The sequence below is a fragment of the Cercospora kikuchii genome, assembly GCF_019650295.1.
Source record: "Cercospora kikuchii DNA, contig_00001, whole genome shotgun sequence".
Lineage (NCBI taxonomy): Eukaryota > Fungi > Ascomycota > Dothideomycetes > Mycosphaerellales > Mycosphaerellaceae > Cercospora > Cercospora kikuchii.
This window is the reverse complement of record NW_025408582.1, coordinates 2,046,738-2,073,094: the sequence shown is the minus strand read 5'-3', so window position 1 is coordinate 2,073,094 and position 26,357 is coordinate 2,046,738. Positions and strand designations below refer to the sequence as shown.

At 53.9% G+C, this 26,357-nt stretch overlaps 13 protein-coding genes across 15 annotated transcripts; 6 read left to right on the top strand and 7 right to left on the bottom strand.

Annotated features, from left to right (window-relative positions):
- Nucleotides 1-127: 127 nt before the first annotated feature.
- Nucleotides 128-2,333, top strand: CKM354_000075400 (acetolactate synthase catalytic subunit; the record flags this gene model as incomplete). Its single annotated transcript, XM_044795856.1, has 2 exons — nucleotides 128-503; nucleotides 586-2,333. 2 exons carry the CDS (start codon nucleotides 128-130, stop codon nucleotides 2,331-2,333), a joined length of 2,124 nt encoding a protein of 707 aa, XP_044651791.1.
- Nucleotides 2,334-2,867: 534 nt separating this feature from the next.
- Nucleotides 2,868-3,644, top strand: CKM354_000075300 (uncharacterized protein; the record flags this gene model as incomplete). Its single annotated transcript, XM_044795855.1, has 4 exons — nucleotides 2,868-2,902; nucleotides 2,966-3,056; nucleotides 3,106-3,253; nucleotides 3,319-3,644. 4 exons carry the CDS (start codon nucleotides 2,868-2,870, stop codon nucleotides 3,642-3,644), a joined length of 600 nt encoding a protein of 199 aa, XP_044651790.1.
- A 960-nt stretch (nucleotides 3,645-4,604) lies between these two features.
- On the bottom strand, nucleotides 4,605-7,160 carry CKM354_000075200 (uncharacterized protein; the record flags this gene model as incomplete). Its single annotated transcript, XM_044795854.1, has 1 exon — nucleotides 4,605-7,160. The coding sequence occupies one exon, from the start codon at nucleotides 7,158-7,160 to the stop codon at nucleotides 4,605-4,607; it is 2,556 nt and encodes an 851-aa protein (XP_044651789.1).
- Nucleotides 7,161-8,189: 1,029 nt separating this feature from the next.
- On the bottom strand, nucleotides 8,190-9,011 carry CKM354_000075100 (uncharacterized protein; the record flags this gene model as incomplete). The annotated part of the gene is made up of 1 exon (XM_044795853.1): nucleotides 8,190-9,011. The coding sequence occupies one exon, from the start codon at nucleotides 9,009-9,011 to the stop codon at nucleotides 8,190-8,192; it is 822 nt and encodes a 273-aa protein (XP_044651788.1).
- A 613-nt stretch (nucleotides 9,012-9,624) lies between these two features.
- Nucleotides 9,625-10,509, bottom strand: CKM354_000075000 (uncharacterized protein; the record flags this gene model as incomplete). The annotated part of the gene is made up of 2 exons (XM_044795852.1): nucleotides 9,625-10,068; nucleotides 10,123-10,509. 2 exons carry the CDS (start codon nucleotides 10,507-10,509, stop codon nucleotides 9,625-9,627), a joined length of 831 nt encoding a protein of 276 aa, XP_044651787.1.
- A 402-nt stretch (nucleotides 10,510-10,911) lies between these two features.
- Nucleotides 10,912-11,488, bottom strand: CKM354_000074900 (uncharacterized protein; the record flags this gene model as incomplete). The annotated part of the gene is made up of 2 exons (XM_044795851.1): nucleotides 10,912-11,198; nucleotides 11,251-11,488. 2 exons carry the CDS (start codon nucleotides 11,486-11,488, stop codon nucleotides 10,912-10,914), a joined length of 525 nt encoding a protein of 174 aa, XP_044651786.1.
- A 166-nt stretch (nucleotides 11,489-11,654) lies between these two features.
- On the top strand, nucleotides 11,655-14,894 carry CKM354_000074800 (uncharacterized protein; the record flags this gene model as incomplete). The annotated part of the gene is made up of 1 exon (XM_044795850.1): nucleotides 11,655-14,894. One exon carries the CDS (start codon nucleotides 11,655-11,657, stop codon nucleotides 14,892-14,894), a length of 3,240 nt encoding a protein of 1,079 aa, XP_044651785.1.
- Nucleotides 14,895-15,242: 348 nt separating this feature from the next.
- CKM354_000074700 (uncharacterized protein) lies at nucleotides 15,243-16,010 on the top strand (the record flags this gene model as incomplete). The annotated part of the gene is made up of 1 exon (XM_044795849.1): nucleotides 15,243-16,010. One exon carries the CDS (start codon nucleotides 15,243-15,245, stop codon nucleotides 16,008-16,010), a length of 768 nt encoding a protein of 255 aa, XP_044651784.1.
- Nucleotides 16,011-16,437: 427 nt separating this feature from the next.
- Nucleotides 16,438-17,334, top strand: CKM354_000074600 (uncharacterized protein; the record flags this gene model as incomplete). The annotated part of the gene is made up of 1 exon (XM_044795848.1): nucleotides 16,438-17,334. One exon carries the CDS (start codon nucleotides 16,438-16,440, stop codon nucleotides 17,332-17,334), a length of 897 nt encoding a protein of 298 aa, XP_044651783.1.
- Nucleotides 17,335-17,526: 192 nt separating this feature from the next.
- On the bottom strand, nucleotides 17,527-18,520 carry CKM354_000074500 (translation initiation factor eIF2 subunit alpha; the record flags this gene model as incomplete). The annotated part of the gene is made up of 2 exons (XM_044795847.1): nucleotides 17,527-17,895; nucleotides 17,954-18,520. The coding sequence occupies 2 exons, from the start codon at nucleotides 18,518-18,520 to the stop codon at nucleotides 17,527-17,529; spliced, it is 936 nt and encodes a 311-aa protein (XP_044651782.1).
- Nucleotides 18,521-19,137: 617 nt separating this feature from the next.
- On the bottom strand, nucleotides 19,138-19,700 carry CKM354_000074400 (uncharacterized protein; the record flags this gene model as incomplete). Its single annotated transcript, XM_044795846.1, has 3 exons — nucleotides 19,138-19,336; nucleotides 19,392-19,519; nucleotides 19,569-19,700. The coding sequence occupies 3 exons, from the start codon at nucleotides 19,698-19,700 to the stop codon at nucleotides 19,138-19,140; spliced, it is 459 nt and encodes a 152-aa protein (XP_044651781.1).
- A 502-nt stretch (nucleotides 19,701-20,202) lies between these two features.
- On the bottom strand, nucleotides 20,203-24,348 carry CKM354_000074300 (uncharacterized protein; the record flags this gene model as incomplete). 3 transcript variants are annotated; one of them, XM_044795845.1, is made up of 2 exons in its annotated part: nucleotides 20,203-23,945; nucleotides 24,011-24,095. In XM_044795845.1, the coding sequence occupies 2 exons, from the start codon at nucleotides 24,093-24,095 to the stop codon at nucleotides 20,203-20,205; spliced, it is 3,828 nt and encodes a 1,275-aa protein (XP_044651780.1). The 3 variants fall into 3 exon arrangements, with proteins under 3 accessions (XP_044651780.1, XP_044651778.1, XP_044651779.1); XM_044795844.1 differs by having other exon boundaries at nucleotides 23,447-23,475; nucleotides 23,538-24,348; XM_044795843.1 differs by having other exon boundaries at nucleotides 20,203-24,348.
- A 941-nt stretch (nucleotides 24,349-25,289) lies between these two features.
- Nucleotides 25,290-26,174, top strand: CKM354_000074200 (uncharacterized protein; the record flags this gene model as incomplete). The annotated part of the gene is made up of 1 exon (XM_044795842.1): nucleotides 25,290-26,174. One exon carries the CDS (start codon nucleotides 25,290-25,292, stop codon nucleotides 26,172-26,174), a length of 885 nt encoding a protein of 294 aa, XP_044651777.1.
- Between the last annotated feature and the right edge of the window lie 183 nt (nucleotides 26,175-26,357).

The following is a 26,357-nucleotide window of genomic DNA, read 5'->3' as shown; positions in this document are numbered from 1 at the left end:
TTGACTCTCGCCGAGGCCAGCGTCCGCATTGTGACTGTTGACTTGTTTCTGATTCATACCTCCACCGACTCACACTCCTCCCCGGCGCTCCTCATATACTGCTCAGTCACACCCACGGGACTGTTGCATGACCGCCGTCACCATGTTGTCCTCACGAGCGGCCTCCGCGGCCAAGATCGCTCGCCAGACCCGGCATTTCTCTTCCACACCCACCGCCGCCGCCATCTCGCCGTACCGAAAACACACGCCACAGACCGTGAAGGAGAACGCGAGACGCAATGTCTCCGCCACCGCAAAGAGCAATGCGCAAGCAGCTGCACAGCCCGCACAGAGTCAGCAGAGAGCTGTTCCCAGCCCAGCGTTCAACCGCGATGAGCCAAAATCGCGAGAACCACAGCCTCTGCAGCCTTTCCGCCAACCCGAAATGGACCACAGCTTCGTGGGCATGAAGGGAGGCGAGATCTTCCACGAGATGATGCTCAGACACGGCGTGAAGCACATCTGTAAGTGCAGTGCTCCAGGCCATGTGCCAAACACCAATGGCAGAAAGCCTCGAGTCACGCGAGCAGGCTAACACAGCTCCAGTTGGATATCCTGGAGGTGCCATTCTCCCCGTTTTCGACGCCATCTACAACAGCTCACATTTCGACTTCATTCTGCCCAGGCACGAGCAAGGTGCGGGCCATATGGCAGAGGGCTACGCCCGGGCTTCCGGCAAGCCAGGTGTTGTTTTGGTGACTTCCGGTCCGGGCGCGACAAACACTGTCACTCCTATGCAGGATGCTCTCATGGACGGCACCCCTATGGTTGTATTCTGTGGACAGGTGCCAACTTCTGCCATCGGCTCAGACGCTTTCCAGGAAGCAGATACTGTTGGAATCTCAAGAGCATGCACAAAGTGGAACGTCATGGTTAAGAACATTGCTGAGCTGCCACGGAGGATCAACGAGGCCTTCGAAATTGCTACTTCTGGCCGCCCCGGACCAGTTCTGGTTGATCTTCCCAAGGACGTGACTGGTGGTACCTTGAACCGCCCCATCCCAATGATGTCCACTCTGCCCACCCACCCATCTGCAGCAACCATCGCTGCCCGCGAGCTTTCGTTGAAGCAGCTGGATGGCAGCATCAGACGGACTGCAGACTTGATCAACATCGCGAAGAAGCCAGTCATCTACGCCGGTCAGGGTGTTCTCGGTCATCCGGATGGACCGAAGCTCCTCAAGGAGCTCTCGGATAAGGTTCAAATCCCAGTGACCACCACTTTGCAAGGCCTTGGCGCCTACGATGAACTCGACCCCAAGTCTCTGCACATGCTCGGTATGCACGGATCCGCATTTGCAAACATGGCGATGCAAGAGGCCGACCTCGTCATTGCCCTTGGCGCACGTTTTGATGATCGTATCACTGGACATGTTCCACGCTTCGCTCCTCAGGCGCGTAAAGCGGCGGAAGAAGGACGTGGTGGCATTGTTCATTTCGATATCATGCCAAAGAACATTAACAAGGTCGTGCAGGCTACTGAGGCTGTCGAGGGAGACGTGACCGCCAATCTTGCCCTCCTCCTTCCTCACGTCCACGAGAAGTCGGCAGAGTCTCGCAAGGAATGGTTCGATCAGATTGACGCCTGGAAGGAGCGTTTCCCCTGGGCATACGAGAAGGAAGATGGACCAGACGGTGCTATCAAGCCTCAGACTGTTATCTCAGCACTCTCCGACCTCACCGCACCCAAGAAGCACGAAACCCTCATTGCTACCGGTGTTGGCCAGCACCAGATGTGGACTGCGCAGCACTACAGATGGCGACAACCTCGATCCATGATCACCTCGGGTGGTCTTGGTACTATGGGCTACGGTCTCCCAGCCGCTATCGGTGCCAAGGTCGCCGCACCTGAGAAGCTTGTTGTTGACATCGATGGTGATGCATCTTTCCTCATGACTCAGACCGAACTTGGAACCGCTTCAGAGTTCGGCATTGGCGTGAAGGTCATTGTCTTGAACAACGAGGAGCAAGGCATGGTCACCCAATGGCAATCCTTGTTCTACAACGATCGCTTCGCGCATACCCACCAACGTAACCCAGACTTCGTCAAGCTTGCAGAGGCCATGTACGTACCAGCGCGAAGGACAACGAAGCTTGCCACTTTGCAAGAGGATCTCGAGTGGTTGTGCTACGGCTCTGGCGAGGGTCCAGCATTCCTTGAAGTCAAGGTAGACCAGAAGGTGCCTGTACTCCCCATGGTGCCTGGAGGGAGCGCTCTCCACGAATTCTTGGTGTACGACGAGAAGAAGGAGAAGGAGAGGAGAGCACGGACGAAAGAGCGATCGGGACGCTGATCCTCTCCTCCGTCTCTGAGCAAATCTGTGTGTTTCAATGCATGGTGTTTTGGCGCTTCTTTGGAATTGTCCGCATGTGGGTGAGCGTTTGGATTGTACATATACTACTGAGTGGAAAGGCTCGTGACACTTTGCGAGCTGTCGGATGCGAGCTAAAAGCGTTCGCGATAGGAGCTGGCTGGCAAAAAAGTTCTGCGGAGGAAGAGGAAGAAGATATTTTATATGTATGGCGCAGCTTCGATGATTGATTCTGTCGCTGGAATGGAATGTCTTGAGGTCTGGTCAGTTCTGTCTGACGTTTCCTCCACGGAGCGAAGTGAAGACATGATGCGCGAGCGTTTGCAAGCTTCACTTCACCAAGCAAACGCGCGCTAGCGCTGCTGGTGCTCCACTTGATGCCGCACGCCATAGCGTGCCAGAGTCGGATTGATTGCAGTCGCCTACCCATATCTTCGACTTGACATCAACCTCGTCACTCACCCCTAGACTTCCGCCCGTCAACACGCCACGAGGGTGGGCACACACCGAGACAAGATGGCGGATGTACCGCAGGCCTCGAAGAAGCGCAGGTATGCGAGAGCAGTTGCGATGCACGTAAGCTCTCCTGAAATCGTGTGCTAATTTCGGTCCAGATACGCAAGCGCGATCATAACCCTCGTCGTTGGGCAAGATGAGGAATCCGTGAGCTTTCATGTGCACGAGGACTTGTTGCGCGAGCATTCTGTGCGTTGTTTACTCCAAAAGCATCACGTATCGAACTGATTGGATGCAGCATTTCTTCGACGCTGCCCTGAAAAATCAGTGGAAAGAAGCTCAAGAGCGCAAGATCGCACTCCCAGAAGACAAGCCGGACATCGTCGACATGTATGTACAGTGGCTCTACGGTGGCAAGATTGAAGCTGCTGTTCCCGAGACCTGGCGTAAGGAGGGCGCAGTCCACTGCTTAATCTGGGCAAGAGGCTACATCTTCAGTGAAAAATCCAAGATCGCGCTTTCCCAAACGCCATCATGGAGGCTTGGACATCTTCTATCGACCAGCCAAATGCCAACGGATCACGGTATTTAACCTCTGTAAGGACACTCAGCGAGATCTACCAAAACACGACTTCCGGCAGCCCCGTGCGCCAATTTCTCGTGCATATTTGGGCAACCTATCGGCGCGACCACTGGATGAGGAGTGATGATGATGTGGAGCGCCTGCTCGAATGCCCCGAGTTCTTGCTGGACCTTGCTCGCGCTACTGTTCCAAAGCCTGCCAATCCCTATCAGAGCTTGCACGAGATGCGCAAGAAGTGGCTCTACGACGTCTGAGTATATGGACTGGACTCATCACACCACTATGCGAAGTCACTGAGCACCGATGCTTCTCGTCAACTAGTCAGTATGGTGACGAGGAATGGGCAGGCTTTGAAAGAGTGATGCTATGAGTTGGAAGTGTTTCATACCACCAGACTCTCCTTAGCTGAGCAGATCCGCCCTACCTCCACGTCAGACCAATATGGCTACCGCGTTCTCATAACAGTTCTTGTTGTGGAAGTAGCTGCTCTCCGCGGAGCACAGCGCCACCAAATCCAAGGCACCGATCCACTGGAGGCAGGAACTATCAAAATGCACCCAGGGAAGGCACGCGCCTGACTTGCAGGCAGGACCCGCATGAGAATTGAAGGGCACGAATTCCGAAAGATGTGACAACGCGGTGATTCAGAACCGCCACCAAAAGACGTAAGGCGTCAGATTCAAATACCATCGTACCAGTAGGATGAGAATCACGAATATCGTCGAATATCATTTGTCGTTTGCGAAATACAAGGTCACCATGTTTCCTAAACACAGCTCGAAATTCAGCCTCATGCTCGCAAAGGTCTAGCTACTGGGTCGATTAGCGCCGGCTCCATAGCAATAATGATCGAGAGCCCGGCTTCCTAGCTACCAATAATAGACCTATGCAAGCCTGCCTCCTGATCCGCGCCACAGATTGATACCGAAGGTCAATAGAGGCGCGTGAATACCTCTCATTGTCATTGAGTACGTGATGTGGATCTGTACAATTGGAACTGCTACATCTCTGTCGAAAATACATGGCACATGCCTCCATCAAATTTGTTCCTACAGCATGAAGATCCATCCCGAGCCTCCCCCACCAGCGCCGCGCTAAAAAGCAAGAGGCAAAGTGCTTGAAGATCCCTTTCATAAATATAAACAACTACCTTCACAGGTATCGCGTAATCATCACGCGATCCTCCATACAGTCTTGTACCATATTTCAACATCTCATCCAGGAGGCGGCATGTTATTCATATGTGATGCTCCGCCTGCCATATTCCCGGGAGTATGCCATCCTGACCAGCTCTCTTCAGGCGGCAAGCCATTCATGAACTCCAGATGTGTCAAGTCGCCGTTCATCACACCAGGTACGCCGGCGACGTTGGTATATTGTGGATAGTGCTGTGGGTGGACTGGTGCGTGCGTCCAGGCTTGTCGTGTATTAGGCGATGGTGACAGAGGTATGTTATGAGCCGCCATCATTGTCGTCGCCATCTGAGAAGGATCGTGCGGATAATTGCCATTCCACATGGCTGGTTGCTGTGGAAGCGCAGCATATTCGGCTTGAGGCATCTGTTGTGGCATTGAATGGTAGCTGTTGTCCGAAGTCGTCACGCTTGATCTTCGACTGCCGCTGTGGTTGATGGGCGGTGGTGGCATCGCTGTAGTCTCATTGCCGCGGTTCATTTGCCTACGCTTGGTCTGGCCTCTATCCGCGTCCAGGTCTCCATCACCTCGGCGCGTTGGCATAGATGAATCAACAGGAGAGATCGGGCCTCCTCGAAGTTCGATCATGACTGCATTCAAAACTGCTGCCATCCTCTCTGCAGGCGAGTAGGCATGCGTCATGTCCAGCAAAGCAGCGTGAAGCACTTCGAGATACTGCAGATTGTTGTTGCGCTCCGCGGCGTCTGGCATGTAGGCGAGGGCAGCAATCAAGGCTATTGCCGCAGTCCCAGCGTGCTGCATTCCTATACAGAAGATGGTCTTGCCGTCGAATCGTTGCCTGTGCTGCCAGAAGAGTTTCGCCATTGCGACAGCAGACTTGGTGCATATGGCTCGGCTTGCTTGCGAGAAATGGCTATCCAGAGCATTGCCTTCCTCAGATTCTGTGCTGCCCGCATCATCGTATCGTGCAAAAGGTCTGTGCAGCAATATCAGGACCGCATGAAATTGCTGATGCAGTAGATAGAAGGAGAGTGGCGCATTCCGTTTATTGTCCTCGGTGTATCGCAGCTCTGGTGATAGACGAGTGGCCCAGTTGCGTATTTCACGATCCAAAGCTGCCATCTTGAAGTACGCCGACTGGTCCGGAGTGTGATCCGTATCATGATTAGTCCGAAACTCGGCCTCTTCCACTATCTTACCAGCAATCTCCATAAGTTCAATAAGAGCTTCGTAGATTTTGGTGTGCATGCTCTGTCCAGCACCGGCCGGCATGCACGTTCCCAGCCTCTCAAATTGGTTTGTCAGAGAATAGACCTCAAGATCGCTACTCTTCATAGTGAGAGGCCTCCCGAGAAAGAGAGACCAGTACCGATCGTAGATCACACATGCCCAGAGAGTGATTCGTCGCACATCCAGCTCTCTCTGCGACAATCCGGTGTTCCGGCTATCCAGCTGCAGACCTAAGTCGTAGCAGAGGCGCATTGCCATTCCAGCGTACATCCAGCCAACATTGTCACGACCTACACCAACTTCCGAATCTCCGAGGATGAGGAGTGCTGCGATAGAAGGGATACCTCCTGGGCTTTGCAGCTCCAGGTCGAGCATATGTTTCGCCTCGCGGTGTAATACGCTCTCTCGATTCGGAAGTGCCAAGAGCTGCATATCTGACCTGGTCTTGTCTGAGAACCTGAATCCCATGGCCAAGATACAAACGTGCAGGAAGCCCGAGTAGTATTGCGTCCTACCATTCTGGTAGTCTTCGGTGAAGGCCTCCTGATGCACAACATGCAAAACTGAATTGTAGTGCTGCCAGAACAGGTCCATCAGATATTCCTGGGTCTGGATGGAAAGAGCGCGAATGCAATTTGCAGCTCGTCGAGCCTGCTCAACGCTGGCGTTTTGGCCATTGCTGTCCTCAACATCACCGAGCTCCGAGTAGACATGGCAATTGACGGTTCCCCCATAAAAGCGAAGTCGCCCACTGAGCTGATCGAAGGAGAGATGGCCGCGAGTGAATAGGAGTCGAGTGACAAGTCCTTGGTTCTTGTCATCGATCGGAGTTCCAATGTGGTTGGTCTTGTCACCGCGGTGTTCGGCATTCGTCGCAGGAACATCTTGAAAACTCGGCGGACTTATCTGCTCTACCTTGGTAGGCACGCGCAGCTGCGTATCTGCCAGTCGCACAGGAGAGTCGTCATCCTCGGCATGCAGGCTGCCTTTGGTGGTCTTGGCGGGATAGTGGGCAGGCGGCACATGCGTGCCCTTCTCCTTCAGCATGGACTCCAGCATCGACACGCGCTCGGTGAGGGCGCTCATGTAGGCGCGAGAGATGGGCTTGCGTCGTTCATCGTCGTTTTTGATCACACACTCGGTGGCGGATCGTTTGCACTGGATGCACTCGCTGTCGCCGGGCGGCACGACGCAGCGGATGCGACGCTCGCGGCAGGTCGCGCATGCGATCGAGGCCCGATGGCGGCTCTTCTGGCGTTTGATGCTGCTGGCGGCCGCAGAGGCATCGGCGTCCTGGGGGTGGTGGTGGTGGTGGCGGAGTGGATCATGGGCGACAGAGGAGACGGGCTGTCGGGAATGGTCGTTGTGCCGCGACAGGTCCTGCATGCCTGGGGAATGGGTGCTCGCCTCTCGAGCCGAAGGGGGTGGAAGAAGGACAACTCGTCAAAGGTGGGCCAGGCATGTTCCTTTTGCGAGGCGCGCAACCAACGGCCGCTGCTGCGACGGTGGGTTGTGGTGATCAGCGACGTGCTCCAGACCCTGGCCGCAATCATCGCGCAGAAGCGACTCACACGCGCAAGCTCAAAAACAGGCTTCGCCAGCCTGCGGGGCGGGAGCGTAGCGGCCGGGCGATGGCATGGATTGTGCTGCCAGCTCTACACCTCGTCCCATGTACTGATCACCAACACCGCGACTGCCCACTCGTCACTTGTGCAGCGCTGCAGCGCTTTTGCGATGCATCTCTCATCCTGTGCCGCCCGCCAGCCTCAGCCCAGTGGGCAGCGACGTGCCTAGCGCGGGCGGTCTGCCTTGGCTCAATGAGTGCTCGAGGCGGCTGCCGGATGTCCACGCTGCCCTGCATAAAAAATTGTTTCTTCAATGCACGACGATGCTCAACCACGTTGTCCGCTCACACCCTCTCACACCTGCGCCAATGGTTTGGCTACACTCGAGCGTGTCTGAGTGCCGGCATGACTGTTACGGCAATTACTCGGCAATCTGCGCACGACTCGCCGTGGTGACGATCGAGATGGGAGACGGGCGTGTGCCTATCTGCGCCTTGGCCGCGACTGTCTCAGCAAGAGGTGTTCTCTGACCCTCGTGACGGAGACGACAAGAAAATTCCATTCTCGGTTCCGCTGGCAAAAGATGACACACGCTCTCATCATCTCCATTTCTCATTCGGCATCGGTGCCATGGCGCAATGCATTATCGACCGGCACGAGTGGACGTCCATCGCCTGAAAGCCACCGACATGATGGCTGTCATTCGGGATACTGCCGGGGCGCAACAATGCGACTCTTGACAGGCCGTGCGAGGTGTGACAGAATGACTGGAAGGAGCAGTTCCACCGGCGATCCTGATGAACGTCGTGTCTGCTGCCAGCAACACGCGTGGAGAACATTCATATTCGAGTCATGGCCTCACAAGCTTACAGCTTGTACGAAGGTGACAGCTGAAATTGATCACATTCATAGGCGGCGTTTGCCGGAGGATGCTCCAGAACTCGGAGGCCACGCAAAACCCGGTTAACCTACGAGAGCGATTCGCGATAAAAGCACGATAGCATGCAACATCATATGGCCCAGTTGGATAGTAGTTTCCTCGACCGTAGTTCACAGCAGCGAACTCCTCAGCCGTTGGCATATCAGAGCCTAGAGGTGAGCGGCGTGGAGAGCGGTGATGTGTCGAGGGACGAGAGCGACGAGCTGCAGCGTCCAGGAGATCGAGCTCGTCCATTGGACTAGGACGAGGAGGTGGCCGTCGTGCGAAAGAATCGAATGGTCTAGACTCGCCAGAGAGGGAGCTCAGGTCGGCCACGGGGTATGCTGTCCGACGTGATGATGAACGATCATCGTGCACGGGAGACGAACGACGCGGCGCGTAAACGCCGTCGTTAGAGCGTAGCGAGGAGTATGCAGGAGGTGGGCTGTAAGGATAAGCATTACCAGCCCTCGAGCTTAGACCACCGCCATAGGACGAGCCCGGTCCTCCGCCAAAGGTGGAGAGATCGATACCAGCAGCACCATAGTCTTCCTCGTATCGGTGAGTGCGACTCTCAGGCTGTCTACGCTCCGAAATATACCTCGATGGCTGGTCGTGGGCTCTTCTGGGAGTACCGTATCGAGTCAGAGTCTCTACGTCGCGCTCGCGCTCGTAGCCCGACGGACGCACTTCGCGGACGTCGTAGTAGCCGCCCATCGGGCTGACGGGGCGACGGGAAGGGTATCCGGACATGCTGTGAACGATTATTCGAGCTGAGGGGAGTGTTGGTTTGTAGAACTTGCTTGCAGATTTGTCCTTGATCCAGTCAAGGTATGTGAAATCTGTAGGAAGCTAGGTTTGAAGAAAGGGGTGGTCCTCGAGCAGCCCGAGAAGCTTTTATGTGCAAAGTGCGAGGAGCGTCCTGTTCATCGTCGAAGAAAGTCACTGTGCAACAACTTTGTGGTAGCTGTTCACTGCTGTGATCCTTTGTCCTGGCAAGGAAAAGTGAACAAAGCATTGTTCACAGGTGCGACTTTGTAGATCACTTTACAGCAGGACGTGCAGGTGGGTGAACACACGCGTTGATGGATGCGTCCAAAAGATCCTGCTGGCCTCTAACGAGCATGCATGGGACGGGTAAGCAAGTCAGCAAAGGGGCTCTTATACACAAGGCTTTTGCAAGCGCTGGTCCAGGTTTGATGCGATGCGGCCGCTGCGCGCGAGCAGGGCATGACCTTAACCAACACAGGAATTGTCTTCGCGAGAGTCCAGCCACGAGATTAGCAAATCTACAGGCTCATGTATTTGTGAACACACGGTGACGGTGCAGGCCTATCCCAGAATACGTACTGTTTCCTCCGTCCACTTATTGCCTCGATGGTCTGGGCCTCAAATTCTGCCGAATTTGCTGAATTTCTTCGAATGTGAACCCAAGGTGATTGCTTAAATAGGCTTGTACGCCACCGTACTCGCGTGACAATTCGACAAGGAATGCTCTTAGATCCGCAAAGCCTCCAGCGTCCTTCGGATCCACATTTCCATAGCTGAGTATCTTCGCAAGTAAAAGCTCCCGTACGGGCTCGATGCCGACCCTCGTCAGATCATAGTCGCGTTGAGCTGCCGAAAGCGCTTCATTGCGGTCTTCTCCTTGACCTAAGAGAGTGATGAGGGCCGCCAGGATTCCAGTGCGATCCTTACCCGCGAAGCAGTGAAAAAGGAAGGGCTTGTCCGGCTGCTCGAGGATGTGGCGAAAGACAGCTTCAAATTTGGGTGCGTGTGAACGCATTAATTTTGCGTATTCTTCATGGATCTATCTTTATAAGCCGTAGGACTGAAGTAATTTCATAAACATTTCGCATCTCACATTCAGCTTCTGCGCAACCTTGGCCTGGAAGTTCTTTTCCAGATCATTGTCAACAGTGCTTGGACACCATCGGATGTCGATTCCACTAAATTGCGGATCGGAGTGGTCTTGAGTTTCGCGAAAAGTGCGCAGGTCGTAGATTGTCGTGATGTTCAGCTTCTGTAGAGATGCTAATGTAGCATCATCTGCGTCTTCAAAGGTGCCAGATCGGAAAATGTAGCCAGATCGCACTTCAGCGTGTTCATCAGCGCCAACGTCTCGTGCGTTGAAGCTCCCAGGGATATGGACGAATGGAGGCCGATTAACGATGTCTTTGACAATGTCGGGATCGATGGCCTCCGCAATGGGCATGGCGAGAACATCTTCGATGGTATATGACTTAGACATGGCGGATATCGTGTATATACATCGCTCGAGGCATGTCGCTCATTCATGTAGAAACAGATCAGCGCCAAGGCCTGACGTATCGAATCCTTCAGCTGAATGCTAGGTACCAGAGAGTCCGTGTGACTCACTCCACAAGGGGGCAGCAGTCTATGCCACGTTGGACAAGGAGTGACGCGGTGGGAGATGTGGCTGAGCGTGAAGATCTGTGTGGACAATACAAACTGACAGACCGGCCAGAGGTAATGGGCGGATTGGTCGAAGGCTGACGCTGGAAATGCAGGGCGGCAGTTCAACACTGGTCCTCTGAATTGTTTTCACAACATCTTGCTCGGGTGATGGGTCTTGTGGGCACCGCAGATTTGCTGTACATGCGCTTCGATCGCCTTGGCGAGCTGTGCCAGTCTAAGGCTTGCTCGTCGGACCGCCATTCTTCTCCCAGTCCAGCCAGCTCCCTCTGTATTCGGCAATGTTCTGATAGCCCTGCTGCTGTGCCAGTTGTGCTGCGGCGCTGCTCCTCACGCCTGCTTTGCAGTAGAACACGACTTCTTTGTCCATCGGCGGCTTGTCAAATCCGAATCTGTCCACGAATTCCTCCTCGGGCAGGAACAGCGCATCGGGCTGCGACTTGATGGGCAAGTTAATGGCGCCGGGGATGTGACCTGCTTGGTACTCGGACGGCTCGCGGACATCTATTGCAGACGGTCAGATGAAATCGATCTCGAGGTGGGAAACGCTGCCTACCAACAAGAATGGTCTCCCCCGAAGGCGACTCGCTCAGCTTCTTGACGTGGCTGAAGTCGTACACCTTCGCACTGCCTGCGGGAGCAGAGTGCCATCTCACCGCGGCGACGAACGCTGGTTGTGCTTTTCGTCGAATTGGCTGTCCGGTCACCTGCGTGAAGCTGCGTGCGCTTCTGCTGGATGTTGTGCCCACGCTCCTCCGTAGAGCAGCCGTAGCTGCAGTCCTCGCGAATGCCATGGTGTATGAAGCAGCAGTGGTGAAGGTGGAAGGTCGATTGCAATGGCATCATCGCCCGCTTCCGCTATTCTCGGCGTTCGTCGCGAAAGTGGCGCGTCGCCTCTTCCACGCCGCTCCTCGCTTCTCCCCTTCCAACGCTCCGACATGGGCTGACTCCCGCCCGGCCATGGCCACCATCAAGGCCATCGAAGGTCGCTCCGTGCACCAGATCCAGTCTGGTCAGGTCATCGTCGACCTCAATTCCGTGTGCAAAGAATTGGTCGAGAACAGCCTCGACGCGGGCGCCACCTCCATCGATATACGCTTCAAGAACCAGGGTCTCGACTCGATTGAAGTACAAGACAATGGCAAAGGCATCAGCCCGGAGGACTTTGACAGTATCGCGCTGAAGCACTACACTTCCAAGTTATCCACCTACGAGGACCTGGACTCCCTGGACACCTTCGGCTTTCGTGGTGAAGCTCTGTCATCACTATGTGCATTGTCAAAATTTCATATATTGACAGCCCGAGCTGAGGATGGACCTCTTGGTAAGAGGCTTGACTTCGAAGTCTCAGGTAAGCTCAAGAGTACCGCTGTGGCGGCGGCTCAGAAAGGCACGACCGTCTATGTCGAGGACCTCTTTCACAATCTGCCCGTCCGGCGTCGTGAGCTAGAAAAGAACATCAAGCGCGAGTACAACAAGGTGCTCGGACTCATGCACTCTTATGCCTGTATCAGCACAGGAGTACGCTTCTCTTTCAGTAACACGATGCCCAAAGGCAAGAAGATGTCGGTATTCTCGACAAAGTCGAACACGACTACCAGAGAGAACATCGCCAATGTCTTCGGCGCGAAGACGATGATGGCACTGGTGAAGCTTGACTTGAACCTGGAAATGACCCCCAGTGCAGGCCCGAGCACACAGAGCGCGAAGACTTGGTCCACGCAGCGTTCCGATCGCTCTATGACCGTGCGTGTCGAAGGGCACGTCTCGAAGCCTATCTTCGGCGAGGGTCGTCAGGCTCCAGATCGACAGATGTACTTTGTGAATGGTCGACCATGCTTACTTCCCCAGATTTCCAAGGTTTTCAACGAAGTCTATAAAGGCTTCAATCTATCGCAATCGCCCTTTGTATTTGCCAACCTGATCATGGACACGAACTCCTACGACGTAAATGTCTCACCGGACAAGCGTAGTATTATGCTTCATGACCAGGCTGCGCTGCTCGAGACTCTAAGATCTACATTGACAGAGATGTTCGAGCAGACGGATCATACTGTACCACAGTCTCAACTGCCGAACCGCAAATTGCCAGCTTATCAACCCTTGACAATTGCTCGACCCAAGCTGGACGACGCTGTATCCAGTGCAGATCATAGTGGAGCAGAAGATAGCGAGGAGGAGCAAGAAGATGTCGTCGACCAAGAGCCTGGTCAGCAAAGAGCGCCTGCTGGCTCGCCATCCAACTTGATACACAATTGGCTCGGCCGGGACACTGAGCTTAGGAAGGAGCCCAGACAGAAGCCTGCAGTTCCCGCGAAAGAGGCTACAACGGTCGTTGCACAATCATATCAAGAAGTGGCTCCAGCTGCACCAATGGTTGCTTCGTGTGAGAACGCGGATCAGGCAGGGACTACGGGTCAGCAAAGGGAAGAGAGCACATCGCCTGAACCAGAGGAGAGGTCCGCTGTTGCTCAGTCGCGACCAAACACCGATGCTGTGCACAATCCGGACCCACTAGGAACCCCGTATAATGACCTTTTCTCGCAACGTCCACCGATGCAGATAGCGTCATCTGAGAAGAGTCTGAAAAGGCCAATTTCAGACAAGGAGCATCCAGCTCTGGCCATCGAGACCGATAGAGGAGCCACAGAGACCCCGATTCCTGCTATCTCGACAAGCTCGCAGAAGCTAGCCCCTGGTCCGGTACCCAATGCGTTCGATCGAATGCGCCCGAAGCGGACGCCTCTCCAGACCGCAGAAATTACAGTTGGCGATGTGACTATGACGGCCACTATAGGCAGCAGCCCGCCATACAAGAAGCGCCGCATATGTAAGCCCGATGACTCCCAGCGAGTGGCCGACTACGGCGCCAGTCCTTCCCTCGCCGGCGGACTGCGCAAGAGCTTTGCAGCCCCTGGTTCACAATTGGAACTAGAAAGCAGTGCATACCCTGTTCATCAGGTGCCAGTGGACGCCAGTGAAAGCGAGGATGAGATCGAACCCGATACGGCCGTTCATCGTACAGTCACGACTGCTTCGAAGCCCACTTCTGCTCCATCGCACATGCCTACCTCCGACTTGCTAGAAGATCTGGTGCCAGCTCCAGCAGACCAAGATGAATGGGACGAAGAGTACATCGATGAAGAAGAAAGGAAGCTTCGAGAAGATGAACGTGTAGCCCGACTGATACAGGAAGCGGAAGAAGTGGCTGCCAGGCCGACTGAGTTGAACCTTAAACGAGCAGCGCAAGTGCTTAAGAACAGCGGTAATCGAAAAGGCTCAACTTTGCAGCTTGCCAGGTTCGTGCAAACGACGTCGGAATCGATCAGAGCACAGCTTGAGCAAATCGCTTCAGCTCAGCAACCTTGCTACGACCGCACCGGTCACGCTGGTGAAGGCGATAGCGCCATCATCAAGGATCAGCTTGACTCTGAAGATGCAGAGTCGCGGCTGTCATTGACCGTGACCAAGTCGGACTTTGCTCGTATGCGAATCATCGGCCAATTCAACATGGGATTCATCCTGGCTGTACGACCAGGAGAAAGCTCTGAAGATGAGGACGATCTGTTCATTATCGATCAGCACGCCGCTGACGAGAAGTACAACTACGAGCGTTTTCAACGCACTGTCACATTGCAATCGCAACGTTTGGTGCGCCCAAAAACATTGGAGCTCAGCGCCATTGAGGAAGAGATTATTCTCAATCATGGCAACGCTCTTAAGTTGAATGGTTTCGAGATCGAAACCACGTTCAATGGTGCCGACTTAGACGAGCCCGTAGGCACCGGCCAGCGTTGTCGTCTACTGACATTGCCCATGTCCAAGGAGAAGACATTCGATCTTTCAGATCTAGAAGAACTGCTGCACCTGCTGTCAGAGCACCCTCCCGGAAGCTCTGAGATCCCGCGTCCGAGAAAGGTTCAGCGGATGCTGGCCATGAGGGCATGTCGAAGCTCCATTATGGTCGGCAGGACGCTCACTCTTGCACAAATGAAGAAGGTCGTGCAGCACATGGGAGAAATGGAGAAGCCCTGGAATTGCCCTCATGGCAGACCGACTATGAGACACCTAGCAGGATTGAATGCCTGGTCCGGCTGGCAGGAAGGTGATTTGATCGACGCCGAACAACTTGATGCCGCAGAAAATGCACAGCCGGGGCGTACGACAGACTGGAAGGCTTGGCTTGAGTCTCGAGTTTGAATTGAACATTCTCATGTATGAGTTTTCCTTACGAGTAGCGTTAGATACCCCAATTCGACTTCTAGACCGGTGCTGGCGCGTTGCCCTGGGCAATGCCATTGCGCGATCCCTCTGTAGAGATTTGCAAATCCTATCATACCCTCTCCAGCCTTCTAATACTCCGATCACCAATGTGATCAGATTTAGAACGGGCATGGTGAATCGTTCACTTCCTCACGTGCCATAGTGTCTCGTGTAAATCAAAAGCGAGTGAAGAGCGTTGCGCGACACCCCAGAACCGATTTGATAGCGAACTCCAAATACAATACAACAACTCATCGCCACCATCGCACTGGAGGCGAGCCCGTCATGGCCGCCCTCCATGTCAATGAACCTCCCACCAACAGATACAGCAACAGATACACGACCACACTGACCGCATCTCAGCACCTCAGACTCGCACAAGAACACAGACCTTCAACTCGCAAGCGCCTATCTGGCGGACTCGAAAAGCTCAAGTGCAAAGCGCGCAGAGTCTCGGCCGAATTCTGCAAGTCGCTACATCCACAGCAGAAGATGTGCGAAGAGCAGCTGCTCGGCAGAGAAGACATCATTACAGTACAGCACGATGCCCCTGAAGTAGAACTACATCTTTGCTCTGTCTCAGATTGCGATCACATGTTCTGTCTCCCTGCCATCCCAAAGGACTATGATCGTTCTGTCGGCCACGGAGTCGAGGACGATCACAGCTCAATTGATTACGATCTGGAGTCTTCCGTACACAAGAGCGACGAGTGGCAACAAGAAGATGACTATGAGATTATCGAGCCGGAAAATCCGGAACTGAATGCTGAAGCATTTCGCGGTTTCAGTGGTGCGTGGCCGCAGGATCTTCTGAAGAACAGCAGCCCTATTTCCGAAGTTATCTGGAGCGAAAAGGAGCAGCAGGAAGGTAGCTTGGAAGCCAGTTGGCAGACGATCGGCACTTCTTCTCCGGCATTCCTCTCAGGCTGTGGTCCTGACCCAGAACCTACCCAGTGGTTGGACTTGCCGCCTGAGGCCCTGGAGACTGCGGAGTGGCTTGGGAGGCTGTGGCGCTCATTCGCGGATGAGAGTGGTGACGGCGCGTGTAAGTGATTTCAGGGTTCCTCTTTGGCAAATGTAATGGGTTGGGGACTGTTCGGATTGGGGAGGGCGCGACGAAGCCACATTCATGCGTGGAAATTTTACGAAGTACCATGGCGCTCGACTAGGCGCAACCACGTTGCAACTTAAACCGTCAAAATTGTTCGCTGCAAGGCAGCACTTAAGCTAGATCCTCCTTAGCAACGCTGCCAAGCGCTAAAACCACCAGATTAGGAAGTCACAGGTCAAGTGAAGCGAAGGCGAACATTTCTGTAGTACTGGTACCTTCACTTTTTCTTTGCCTTTACTATCGTGAAGCAAGATCACTGAATCTCGGTACTCGCATCATTCTAGATCGCACCTGCGCACCCAGTCTCGCTCACAATTTTTACAGCCCGTCGTCGTCAGTGCTTCTCTGTACCACAGCACCCGTGCACCAATGTCTTCATCATCATATCCACCGCCATCACAACGACGACAACGACGATCGCACCGGCGACAAGCACGGAACTCAGAGTCCCACATCGATCCATCTCTTCAGCTCGAATGGGAGCAGGAAAAGAAAATCTTACGAGAGTCACTCGGTACAGCCTTTCAAGGAGTCAAAAACCAGTTAACTGGCGCGGTCAACAAGATCGGCCGTATCGTATCTAGTCTTCAAGGCGAGGTACCCAGCTACCCTTTGGAGGACGCGCAGCAACAACAAGAGGATCCAGAAGCAATAGCAGACAGCTATGTCCATGTGGATATCGCTCCACTTCCGGGGGTTCCACCGCGGCCCATCGCAGGTAGCGCATACCGTACAACGAGTTATCGGGACGACAAGAAGGGCAAGGCGAATGTGAGAGATATGTACTCCTCAACACAGCGGAACAAGTCCTTGGACAGCGTAGCGCGGAAACCCAGAGCACAGCGACGGGAGGTGGAGATCGAGGAAGACGATGAATCGAGAGCGACTTTGAAGAAATTCGGACGAAGGTGCGGTGCGCTGCCTGCGAAGCAACCGCAGCGGAAGGTGCAAGATTCGCTGGGCGCGGTGATTGAGGGGTCGAAACCGCAGCGCGAGGGGGCATCGCGTGAAGAGGAGGAGGTCGGGATCGAAGAGGGCGAGTGGGCGATGCAGGGGTTAAGCGTATTCGACGATTCGGACGACGATGAGGTGTACGGACATTCGTTCGCGTGTGATCGAATCGCTCGAAAACTGAGGCGCGAGGCGAAGAAGCAGCGGGCGAGCGGCGAGGAGGTGGACCTGGAGAATGACAAGGGCGAAATCGAGGTGCCATTCGAAGGGGAAAGCGAGAAGGGGCGGTTCGCGCCAGATGCGAGACCTGCATGATCAGTGGTACACAAACATGTTGCAGGAAATCCTGCACAGCCAGTGCCTTCATGTGCAATTTTGATTCTCAAGCAGCTGTTTCTACAGCCTGTCGTAACTTTCCACGCGCTCTTGCGTCAAATCTATAGCCGCACTTTTTTCGCATCGTCTTCGTGAGAATGCAACAACGCCAGACGCCTCGCTTGTTCCCATCTAATCAGCAGCAGCCACGACGCCCTCGTCACTCTCCGATGAGTCCTCGTCACCAGACACTTGCTGGTTCTCACGCTCCCTCTTGTCCATAAGCGCTTGCAGTTCTGCGTCATCGTTCTCTGTAACAGCCTTGGGCGCCATCTTCACGCTGCAGCTTCCTCCTGCAGCGGTAATATTCGCTGTGATGTCCTTGATCGCCTCGTTGAGTACTTCGATTCCGTTGTTCTTGTCGATCGTTTGCGATGTCAAGACGTAGAGGGGTGGCGACACCAGGCGAACCTTGACTTGTGTCTCGGCGGTGTTCTTGGCTTCTGCGACGCGGAGGGCCGCCTTGACAGCGTCGATCCCTTCGTATCCAAAGCAAGTGACCTGATAAAAGAGTCAGTGAAAAGTGGCAAGTATGCGGGCATACCAATATGTCTCTCACCTCGATATCGGCGCGAACCTTCGTCGGTTGTGGAGTCAAGCGCTTGCCGATATAGCTAACCAATTCATCCTTGATCACGTCGCTCTTAAATGTAACCTCATTCCACACGTCGGGGTTCGTGATGCTCAATTTGAAGGCATCCACAGCATGTCCGTACTTCTTGTTCAGCGGCCACCCAATATCCTGGTACAGCTCCTCGATGGGTGTGTTGGTCTTCTCCGCCACATGACGCATGATAGAGTGCACCATCTTGCTCTTGTTGTACCGTTCCTCACACTTGACAATATCCTCGGGCGAAACTCGTCGCTTCGACAGATCGATGTAGCCCTTTTCCTTGTCGACACGCAGCACCACCACAACTTCGTTGCGCCCGACTCGGATAAGCTTCTGGATAGATCGGATACGTCTTCGCGAGAGTTCGGAGAGCAGAATCATGCCGTCGATGTTGTCGTATTCGAGGAGTTTGACGTAGGCGCCCATTTCTGCGATTTGCTTGACGTTGACCATGACGAACGAGTCGATTTCGGGATATTTCTCCTCGTAGAAGCGGCAATTGGTGAGCGACATGGTTGCAGTGTTGTTGGCAGTCAATCTTTCTCGGCGTGAGATGAAGGGTCGCTCCTGCGTAAGAGGTGAGTTGAAAGAAGTGTCGTGTCGTGTGCTTCAGATTGTCCCTCTGAGTTAAGGACTATGGCCCTTCTTCAAAACGGAGTCATCCCACTATCGGGATTCGGACTAACTTTCCGCCGGCGAAATCTTGGCGTCTTTCACATGGCAGGGAGCTTCGCCTTCCTTTCCTCCTCCACGCCAATGACATGTATGCTGGCATCAGCCTCCATTCATCGCATCTCAGCACCTGATGAATCCAGAAATTGCAGTAGTGTACAACATATGAGCGATATGTGCGCTGCACCCACACAGCGCCACTACAGAGCATAGGCTTGTATTGAGATCACAAAGAGCAATGGAAGGTTGAGAGCAGAACACTTGAAGTAGGGCATCAATTCATTATCTCGTGTGAATAAATGAACAGACATAACAAAATTCTGGGCCATAAGATACCCAGGAACCACCAATCCTAGACTCCATGCTTGTTCTGTGCACCGAACCCAAACTCCACAAACCACTTGAGCCTGGTCTCTTTTCTCTCGAAGCCTTCAATTACCGCCACAAGCATCTCGGAGTCATAAAGTGCACGTCAAATCATTCTGATGCAGCCACTCCAGTTCCGAGCGAATACCTTCTTGGATCTCAGCCCTTCGTGCAGCTCTCAATCTGTCCTTCTCAGCTTGCTCAGGGTCCACGGGTGTGTTGGCTGGTAGGGAGGCAAAGACACCCGTCCTTCTGCTGTATGCATTGGATGCTCGTGTGCTGAGCTGACGGCTGCGTGATATCAGCATTTGGCATGTATGTTGAGAGACTGGAGAAGACGACGTACGCAGCTTGACCATAGACTAGACTGAGAGGCACTGCTGCGATACCTCCGAGGACGACGAAGCCGCGGATTGCTGACATTCTGGGTTTATTCTGATAGACTTGGAGAGCGTCGGCTTTTGGTCTGATCGTCTGGTTGTGTGGTGTTGTGCTTGTTGTTATGCAAGAAGTAGAGGTGCACGCTTGGACGACTTGTTTGCAATGCTCTCTCTAAGATACCGAAGTAGTAGTCGACTTGTGATTCGTAGTGTTGCTTTGGAGGCGATTCTTTGATCGTGACTGTTTCTATCGATGGCTTTCTTGTTGGAATCATGGTGAGGGATTGTTATATTGTTGCAAGAGCGTGGATATATAGAGAGAGGCCTGCAGTCGTGCAATCGGAAGACGAGATACCCACATTCTTTGCACGCTGTATATGAACTGCATCAGCATGCCGGCTCATTGCCGCGAGAGCACGCAACATGTCGCGCCTTTGGTACGCGAGTTCACCGTGTCAGCAGATGGAGTGGCGTGATTGCCCATGCATTCCGGCAAGTCGTCATTTGTGGAGAGAGCCATGATGCGTTGTGGTCGGCGGTGTCCGAAGCTGCTTGTGCCGAACACAAAGCCGGAATGTGGCGTGACATGTTGGCCGACGTTGCTCCTGAGTTGTGGTAATCTCTGCGCCTTGACTATCATGCCATGCGTGCGATCACATGATGCCCTCATTCACGTGTCGTACAAAATGGCCTAGGCGGCGCAATCAAAGCATCGATGCTTCATGTACAGCTTCTGATACACATATACAGATATCTACAATGCGTCGATGCGCCATCTTATGTCTTGCTCTCAACTTGAGGCATCCCGTCGCCAGCACTCGCCGTAGATGCAGTTTCAGGTGTTGTGCTCTCTTCGTCCGCAATCTCTTCGTTGAGCTTTGCCGTACTGAGATCCTGCTGTCGGCCATCCTCATTTGTCGAATTTCTGGTATCAAGACCAGCATCTGCCAGAAAGGCAAGATCATCGTCACTCAACGATTCAGAATCGTCCAGAGCATGCACGAGTTGAGCATCACCTATAGTCGGCTTCCGATCAGCTCCAGGCGGAAACTTCCATCCAATGCCTCTGAGCAGCCTGTTCTGCCATTTGTCTTCAATTCTGGGCATCATTTGTACAGCCCTCAATGTCCTGGGTGCCTTCTCACGAATCTGCGCAGTGGTCCCGATCAATCGTTTGGTAGTTGCATTGATGCCTTGATCGCCATCCTTACCTTGCCAACCGCCAGCTTCGCGACGTCTGACCTCGAGCAGAGCCTTGGCAAGCCAAATGAATGTACGATACTGAGGCATGAGTTCGTTCTGCGCTAGATATCGCGCTCGGATATATTGCATGCCAAGTGTGCGGGCAGACTTGCGAAGCGGAAATCTACGATTGGCGCTGCGAACCCATCCTGGAAATTTTCTGATGAGATAACGTTCGACAAGTGTAAATGCAAGTAATGCCAGAGGCGGTTCCGATCCAGCGATGTATTCGATAAAGCGATTCCACGTGATGTTGTCAAACGTATACCCTTGGCTTAACAAACGAGTCGCTTCTCTTATACCTTCCCCTAGCCGGTTTTGTGCGGCAAGGGAAGCGAGATAGATCCTGAAAGGCCGAGTCAGCACTCCTCGTCGAGCCGGCGCTGGTCGTGGCCCAAGGTTTGATGCCTGGACTGATTGAGTACGAGCCTGCGATGCCGCGGTCTCGAACTTCTGATCAGTCGTGAAACCCAACTCTGCTCGATCGTCCATCTTAGCTCCGTCCGAAGCTGTCATCCCAACGTTACCGGAAGTAGGGTTCTCTCGTGCAATTTGTCGAAGAGCCAGGAAGTCGGGCACTGGTGCGCGTGCTGCAATGCCGTCGACTTGCTCCTTGACAACTTTCCAGTATGCTTCCACTTGGGCAAACTCTTTGGCATGATAAAATGCGTTCATCAAGCCAGCTGAAAGGCGTATTGTTGGCCAAGGCGAGTGGCCGTACTTGTTCGCAATAGCTTGCGAGTCTTGGAACATCTGCTGCACGACTTCCACTTGTTGCTCGCCACCTAGAGCCCACATGACTGGGGAAAACATGTCCTGAGCAGTGTGAGAGTGAGCACCTGAGCGGTCTCGTGCTGTGATATCTCGCGGATTGATGTCTTCCACCATCGCCTGCAAATCAGCCAATGCATCTGCCAGCGGAGGCGAGATCTGTTGTCCGGAACTTCGAGCACGATTGCGGGCTTTCTTCTCCATGAGCGCCTTCGCTTTGATCAAGTTCTGCTTCGTAGACAAGCTTTCTCGAATATTCTGCTTCACCATGTGTCGATGAGCCATGATGGCCTTGTCGGCCTGATCTTCATTGATAAACCCAGCCATAGCCACAGTGTAATGTGCAGCGGTCGGCACAAATCCGTCTCTTCTCATGCCTTTCGTCAAAATAGCCCATGCCGCAGTCGTCTGACGAAAATTGGCCAGGGATTGCATCAGATGTCGGTATGTTGTGGCATTCCGAAAGATGTTTCGTTGCTTCATAACGCGATATATATGCATCGTAGCATCTATGTCGCGCATAGAAGCATATTTGGCCAGCATGAGGTTGACGCAATCCGTCATAGATCCGATGATCTGTCCCTGGCGAACCTTGACCATAGACTCCTGCAGCAGCAGCTCCGCTCGAGATGGATCGTCAATCAGGTTCAACGCCATGATGTGGGCGCGCACGAACTTCGTCGGTCGCTTCTCCTGCGTGAGGAGGTCGTACTGTTGCAAGATATCCTCGACCGCATCAACGTCGCCTCGCCTCGCCAGCATATTCACAAGTGGCGCAAAAGAGGCCGCGTCAGGCACAAACTTGGTTCTTTGCAGCAGTTCCTTGAATGTCTCCATGGCCCCTTCGAGGTCGTCTGCTTGTTGGTGCGCGTACAGGAGCACATTCCAGCATTTCAAATCAACCCTAGCGCCGTGCGCTCGAGCAGAACGACTCACATCTTTGAATGCTTGTTTCGCCGCAGCTAGATCCGACAATTGGGCGTGCACATAGATTTGAGCCCAGAAGGCTTTCTGCTGCTCTTGATAACTTGGGTATCGGCGGTTGAGATAAGCCGTCCATTGGCTCAAGGCATCGACAGCGCCAGCGTGTGCGCTATACGATATGAGGTTGTGAACAGCATCGGCACTCAACTGCTGGTACCATGCCTGCCAATCCTCAATGACCATGCTAGCCGTGGCATTGCGCTCCGAGCGATACTCTTTGTTCGTTGTGTCCATTCGACTGGTCAAATGTTTCAACCAAATCAACATCAGATCGGGGTGGACTTTTGTATCTTCGCCCTGCCGACTGTGCCAATATAGATAGGAGATGATCTGATGCGCATTTTCTCTCACGAAAATGGAGCTGCCATCGCCATGTTTTTCCACGCGATGTTGTCCTAAAGCAGGAAGCAAGCGCACAAGCAGCGTGTGGAAGAAACGCCGGGCGTGCGAGTCGTATTTGTTGATGACATTGAGAAGCGCGAAGATCTCCTGCGAACGAATGATCGACGGCTGCTCGTGAACAAGTCCGTCTGTGGCCTGCTGCACAGCTTCTTTGGATAATTTGACGCGCAAGTTTCGAATCTCTGATCGGTTTGCGCCATCGGAAGGCTTCACCAGCGGCAATACGCTGGTTATGAGGTCTGGTATCTCGGCCACTTTCACCCAGAATAGCTCGACGCTCATGGATTGCCCTGCTGACATGAAAACGCGATCATGCTCTTTCACAGCGCGACGCAATGCGTAGAAGTTCTCGGTCTTCAACGCGTGTGTGAACAGCTGAAGTGTCAGTTGTTGACCATTCGGAATATTCGTCAAAGCCTCCTTGTGCAGAACAGACAGCAGAGAGTTGGCCCTGGTGCCTCTCAGAAACGACTGCGCCACAGTCTGGTATATGGGCAGAGTGCGCGAAAGCAAGGGGATAGACCAGAACAAAGCGATGATATATGCATCGGCAAGCTCGTCTTCTCGCTCGTTGAGCCACACCAAGAGCTTCTCCTTTAGTCGAAGATCCCGCTTATCATCTTCATGCAGCGACAGGTAGATTTGCCACGCCTGACGAGTTAAGACCTGCGTGACATGTTCACGTTTCATGGCCATGATGAAGCGAAGCTGACGCAGACGTTGATCGGGCGCGTGCGTGCTGTCCACGAGCGTGGACTGTCCTACCACGACAGCATTCTCCTCGGCACGAGAGCGTTCAGCGACGTTACGTGACTGTATCTTGTCAAGCTCGCCGGCAGTATCAGCAAGATCAATTGCATGGGATTCTACTGCGCCCTCCAAGGCTTGCTGTACGCCCGTGCGAGTGCCTGCGCTCTTGCCCACGCCCAGCTCCTTGGCCAACTCGGTCGCCTGAGTTCTAGGGACACGAGCGTCATTGGTCTGCTCGCCAGCACCTTCGACAAGTGGTTCACTTGTGGATACGTCGTCCTCTTCGACATCGGGAGTCGGCTGTTGTGCTGACGTTTCTAGCCGCTCCTCGGGCTCGGTAGTGGTGGTCTTCTGGCGGCGTTTGGGGCGCGCTGTCGAGGAATAATGTCGGGAGGCCCTCACGAACCCCTCGGGCAAGCGTCTAGCATCGCGATACTCCCAGCTCTCGAAGGACTGTCTATTGGCTCGATGCAGGTACGCCAATGCTTGCGGTGGGTACAGAAAGTCGAGGAATACGCCATCGGTAGTAGAGGACATGGGCGCGGCGGGCCGATGACTCTCGGGCGCAGATGGCGGGTCATCGTGCCTCAATGGCAGGCCGGCTGGCGGCGTGGAGCTGGCGACGTATGGCGGAAGATCGAGGTCGCCAGCACCATGCGTCCAGAAGGTGTGGTGCAGCAGACGTTTGCTGGCGCGCCGAGCGTGCTGCTGGGCACATTGGAGAGAGTCTCGTGCTGCTCGGGCTTTGAGGCATGCTGTCGCCCGCTCTAGCATGCCACCAGCATGAGTCTGCGTCTTCCTCACTGCGCAAGCATCCAGTTCCCGCGGCGCCAGGAACTTTGCATTGAGGGAGAGGGGCGGTGGTAAGGTGGATGATGGGCAGAGAGACGCTCTCAGAAAGTTTGTAGACGTCGGCGCATCATCGATCCTAGTCGCCATCACTCCCGCGGTCAATAGTCTCACGTCCTCAGGCCCCGACGCTTGTCTCACACGCTCTAGCCATGCGCATCACTGGAGTCCACGTCTTGGTCGCATTTCAACCTGTTATTCTACTACCACACAAAGCTTACATCGCTATACAGCCTTTTCTTCCATTGAAACGACGTAACAGCTTTCGCCGCATCGCGCTCAGTCGCCTCCTCAGCCAAGAATACCTTCTCCGCTTCGCCTCGAGCAAATCCTGTTCCATCAGGCCCGACTCTCTGCATTGGCGGCTTTCTAGCATCACCGAGCTTCGTTTTCGCAAGAATTCAGTATGATCCGGTCGCTGAGCTGCCAAGTTTGCTCCTTCATGGCACTCGGCTGCGTTCAATGGATGTGCGCTTGCCTCGCGAGTGCCAGGCACGATCCGAGCGGGCTGGTGGTGCTGAGGACTCCCCATTTCAGGCTCGCTAGATCCTGATGATGCATGGCTCAGATGCGATGCCGGAGTGTAGTACTTCCGGAGTGACGACGTGGAAGAGGTCCGAGTTGACAGTGCTCGGAAGTCCATTGCTGATGTGCACGCGACTGTTTCAGGCGCACGTCATGATATATGTGCTGTACTGACATAACCTCAGTGCATGCCGCGGGGCGTTCACTCGAAGTCGCATAGGATATGGTCATCTTCAACCACAATGTTCTCCATTCACTATGGTAAGCACGTGGAGGAGTGGTATATGTAGGTACTCTGTCGCCCGCGACTAGCTGCGCCTACCAGATAAGTGACAGTGATCATGGCGGCTCTCACCCAAGATAATATTTCGGCACCACCGCAAATTGTTCTTACCACAGATGCTGGAGATGCTATCGACGTTGCGTTCGATCAAGCTGAGCGCGCACCTTCGTTATCAACACGCATCACAGATATGATTCATGAGGCCTTCCCTGAAGCTGAGGTCCAGAATCACAATCCGAATGAACAACGCAGTACCACAGCTTCGACTCCTCCGGAGACACAAGCAAGTTTTGCAGACCCCTCTTCCTCAAACTCAGCTTCGATCAGCACCGGCAACATTTCGCAAAACAACTCCGAGCCTGACATTCAACATGTTATCAGTGAAACGGCATTCGAAGAAGTCGGCAACTCTAGCGACGAGCCGCCACCACCTTATCATCTCCAAGCACTCGATTCTCAGGACCGTATCATCAGCAGAGTGGTCATTGAAACTATCTTCCCGCCCGACCCTCTATGGTCCCCATCACGCGACGGACGGCCAACAAGACGTCCACACAATCGTTTCAGCCACATTGTCATTCTCTGGCCATCTGTCACTCTTTCCCAATTCAAGGACATGTTGATGACCGGGGTGAGGCATAGGATTTCCGTCAGTCGGAGATTCCGCTTGCGGTCGGCCGAGGTCATGAAGACATGGTTGTACATCGAATCGAGCAAGATCGAGAGAACCTTCCTGGGGTTCAAACGCCGAAAGTCAAAAATGGTTGACGTGGATGAGTCAAACTGGCCCATTATCGTTGCTGCTTTGAGGGACAAAACACTTGTCGGCGAACTGAAAATGATGTTTTGGCGCGAGGTTCCGCTGACGGAGGCTGAAAGACAGAGACAGCAGGTTGTCGCTCAGATGTACAGGAACACTCTGCGGCCATATGGGATCTGGTAGGGTTCATCCTCTTCAGACCGGCATCTGGAGGCAACAGGACCACGGTCTCGTATTGTTCGTCAGCGTGTCCAGTCATTGCTCGTTGGCAAATCCCACGTGAAATCGCAGTTCACGGTTTAAGGCTCTTTCCACCGGATGAACCCTTGGACGTGATGTAAGGGGGCGAATAAGGTTCGCGTGGGG